The 3,658-nt window shown below is 33.4% G+C and overlaps 1 protein-coding gene across 1 annotated transcript; it reads right to left on the minus strand.

The window, feature by feature from the left end:
* Positions 1 to 1,590: 1,590 nt before the first annotated feature.
* LOC124372448 lies at positions 1,591 to 3,063 on the minus strand. Its single transcript, XM_046830851.1, has 2 exons — positions 2,937 to 3,063; positions 1,591 to 2,611 (listed from the first exon to the last, which is right to left on the minus strand). Exons 1-2 carry the CDS (start codon positions 3,038 to 3,040, stop codon positions 1,591 to 1,593), a joined length of 1,125 nt encoding a protein of 374 aa, XP_046686807.1. The 5' UTR covers positions 3,041 to 3,063.
* Positions 3,064 to 3,658: the final 595 nt, after the last annotated feature.

A 3,658-nucleotide genomic window follows, 5' to 3' on the forward strand; every position in this document is an offset into this window, starting at 1 on the left:
CATTTGCAATAACATACCTAAAACTTTAAGATTTTGTGAGTATTTTGCAATAAATATTATTTTTGTAGTACATTTTTAGCAATAGATATTGAGTTTTAAAATCAGGTAATTTATTTTGATACACACTGTATATATAACAATTTCATAGTACAGACAATAATACGTGAGGTTCCTAGTTTATTAAGGGATATCTTGTTGCTCTGAGAGTATCGAAACTTTGTGTAATCGTATGAATAGGAAATTTTAAAAAAACTAAAATTTGAAAATCGTACATTAAGGTTTTAATGAGTATAGAACTAGTATTTCAAAGTATATTGTAAATGAAATGATCAAGAATAATGAAGGCGGAAAATATTGCCATCAGACGTTTTATGTCTGTGCGTTAATATATATATATATATATATATATATATATATATATATATATATATATATATATATATATGAGGGCTCTAACTGCAAAAGTCACACTCTCCACTTTTTAAAATTTTACGAAAATAGCAAAAAACTGCTACTTGCATTATAAATAAAGTAACCTTGGTAACCATTATATGTTCTTAGAGTTGGCATTCCATCGAATTAGATTTACAACATTTTTTGTATATAAAAGCACTCTAACATAGTGAAAAATGCCTTTAAACTTTGGAGAATGTGAGTTTTGTATTCTCAAACTGGAGAATGTTAGTTTTGCAATAATCCGATATGGAGATTGTTACTTTTGACACCAAACATTGTAGGCTTTCAAAGACAAGAAAATAGTAATAAATTAATATGCTTAGACATAATTACTGGGGATTTATAAGGTACGGTATTAAAACTCATAAAATGAAGAAATCAGAGAACCAAAGTTTTATTGCCTATTCATTTAGGACTTCTGTACAGTATTTTAAATTTGGTAACAAGGCATCTCTTCGGCTCGTTGGCAACCTTCCTCATCGTCACCAATTACTTCGACTTCAGGGTCATCTAATACATGTCTAAAAAACTCCAGGGATTCATTCTGTCGCCATTCATTTCCATAATGTTTTAGTAGAAGAGTGTTTACATCAGCCTTTTTTTCTTCCTTTCCAACACTGTTACCTTTAACAATAGTCACTGGTCTTATGTTGTTAAGGCTTCTCCCTCTTTTTACTATACTTCTTGCTGCTTGTTCAGGATTTGCTTTTAGGCGATAGGTACATTCTCCTTGTACCAAAACCGTTTCATTGTTACCATTACTCTCCTTAGTAAAGTAGACCCGCCTACAAGACTGGATACCAAAATGCCATGTACTTGTCTTGCGTATGTGTTGCTCCACCTCAGATTTCCAATCAAGGTTCACAGTATCAACGCCAAGTTTTTTCACTGTAGCAAAATTTCCTATGATGTCAATGTACTCCTGTGGGCTTACAATTACTTCACATCGCTTTATCTCCTTCTCGACATTGCCAAACACCCTATCTGGGGGGATAAAACTATGACCTGTCATTGGGAAAACTAACTGTACCTCCTTGATGTTATCAGGTGCATTGACAAACCATGAGCACACCATAGTGATTAAAATTGAATTTTTATTTTGACCCCCACACCCGTCGCTAATAAGTCGAACAGTCATGTAGGGGTCAGATCAATAGAATTCAAAGTGTCATATAAACAGGATGAAATCTCATTGGATCCCTTAGAAAACTCATTCTCTGTCCACGTGTAAGCTGTTACATTATCTTTGTCAAGTTTGGATTTTGAATGACCCTTTACAACACAAAAATTATTTAAATATAGCTGACGGGTGTAGTAGGAGGACTGATCCGGAAGTTTAGGTAGAGGTTGATTTTTTTGGCAATCGAAAGATAATATTAGGAGATCTTCACGGTCTTCTTGTAACAAACCGTAAAATGCTTGTGATCGTAGCTTGTGGACCCGTTTCTCAACAAGAAGCATGTTTCGCTCGGCATCACTCTTTGTCGACTTTATTTTTTCTGCCAATTCTAGGCAAGTAGAACATACGTCCACCCTAGGTGATCCGAATCCCAAGTTGTATTTTCTATTAAAAATATATCTAAAATAACTGTCTTTCACTTTAAGGTGATCTTCCGCATTGGTCTGATACATTCGCCAGAGCTTCTTTATATTTAGTTCTGCAGGCAAATATTTCCGGCCACTTCTGTTTGTACAGTAATGAGTTTCACTGCACTTTAAACTATTAATAAACGTCATAATACTTTCTTTTTTAGCCACAAATCTGTTACCAGTAGTGTCACCGCCTCTCCTCTCCTTCGGCATTTCATGTTTGTAATAAAACCGGTCAGCAATTTTATTAATTCTAAATCTGGAAATATTTAAGGCCCTCAGAAAAGTACCCAAACACACCGGAACCATTTTCTTCTCACGGTTTGTTATGAAATATTTTGCTCTAGCTTGTTTTTTAATATTTTTTTGGTTTTTGGGTCTTCTTCGCTTTATCACGTTCATTGTTATATGCTTTAGAACAAAGTTGTCTTGGTATATTTTATCATGTTCCTTATAAAAAGCAGAATGAAATCTTCTTATGTCCTGGGCTGTCAATGATCGGCAAAGTAGGGCGCCTTTGGTGTGGTTACACGTAGGAAAATCCGGAAAACCCTTCGGAGCATATCTGAAAACAAAAAAATAAAAATAATATGCTGATTCTAACATTTTATTCAGCAATTATTTCTATTTTCTTGTCTCAGAGAACCACAATGATATATTAGCATTTCGTGTCAAAAGTAACAAAGGCCTAAGTCCTATTTGCTAAAATTGCATACGCCTAGAGAATGACAAGCATCCAAAAGCTATGCCTCAGACCGGTACGTAAGTTAAATATAGTTAAATAAGTAAATATTTATGCAATAAAAAGTTTTATTTCTTAATTAACCCGGTCTTTGAAACATGGCAAATAGGTTATGAACATAGAGGTTATGTATGAAGGTTTTGGTTACCTTTTCTTTTTTGCCTGGGCTCTTTTCCAGTGGTTTGGTGCTCGAACCTTCTTCCTGGGTGTTTCTCCTTTACTTTTATCACTTGGTCTTACACTAATATCCATTTTTAAGCTATTTAACGCATAAAACAGAAAACAGTACACCACTACACTGACTTCCTACTTACAAAACATTAGCAAAACAGACGATACAGGGTGCAGTGTCACGTGACTCAAACAAGCCTTCCTATTGGCTGAAATGGAGAATGTGAATTTTGCATTCAAAGACTTTGGAGAATGTGAGTTTTGAAAACAAACGTAATTTTCACCGTTAAAATAAAGTGGGATACTGTTAGTTTTGCTTTAAAACTCTTAGATCAATATGTGCAAAGCTATGAATATAATTAGAATATACCCAAAAGTCAATTTCGAAAAAAATTGGAGAATGTGACTTTTGCAGTTAGAGCCCTCATATATATATATATATATATATATATATATATATATATATATATATAAACAAAATTACATTTAAAAATATAATATATGAAGATTATTCAGCTACACATACTTATGTTCTAAAAAATAAAGTAAGCTTACTGTTGTACTTTCCAAAATATACGCAAATTAAATCCTGGAAAATGTCGACTATCTGGTTTTATCCCGCTTTTATTTCAGTGAATAGGTGTAGTGAAACTTGTGATGTTCAAGGAGTCAATACAAAAATAAGTTTCCTTTACGCTG

The sequence above is a fragment of the Homalodisca vitripennis genome, unplaced genomic scaffold (genome assembly GCF_021130785.1).
Source record: "Homalodisca vitripennis isolate AUS2020 unplaced genomic scaffold, UT_GWSS_2.1 ScUCBcl_3224;HRSCAF=8614, whole genome shotgun sequence".
In the NCBI taxonomy this organism is placed as follows: domain Eukaryota; kingdom Metazoa; phylum Arthropoda; class Insecta; order Hemiptera; family Cicadellidae; genus Homalodisca; species Homalodisca vitripennis.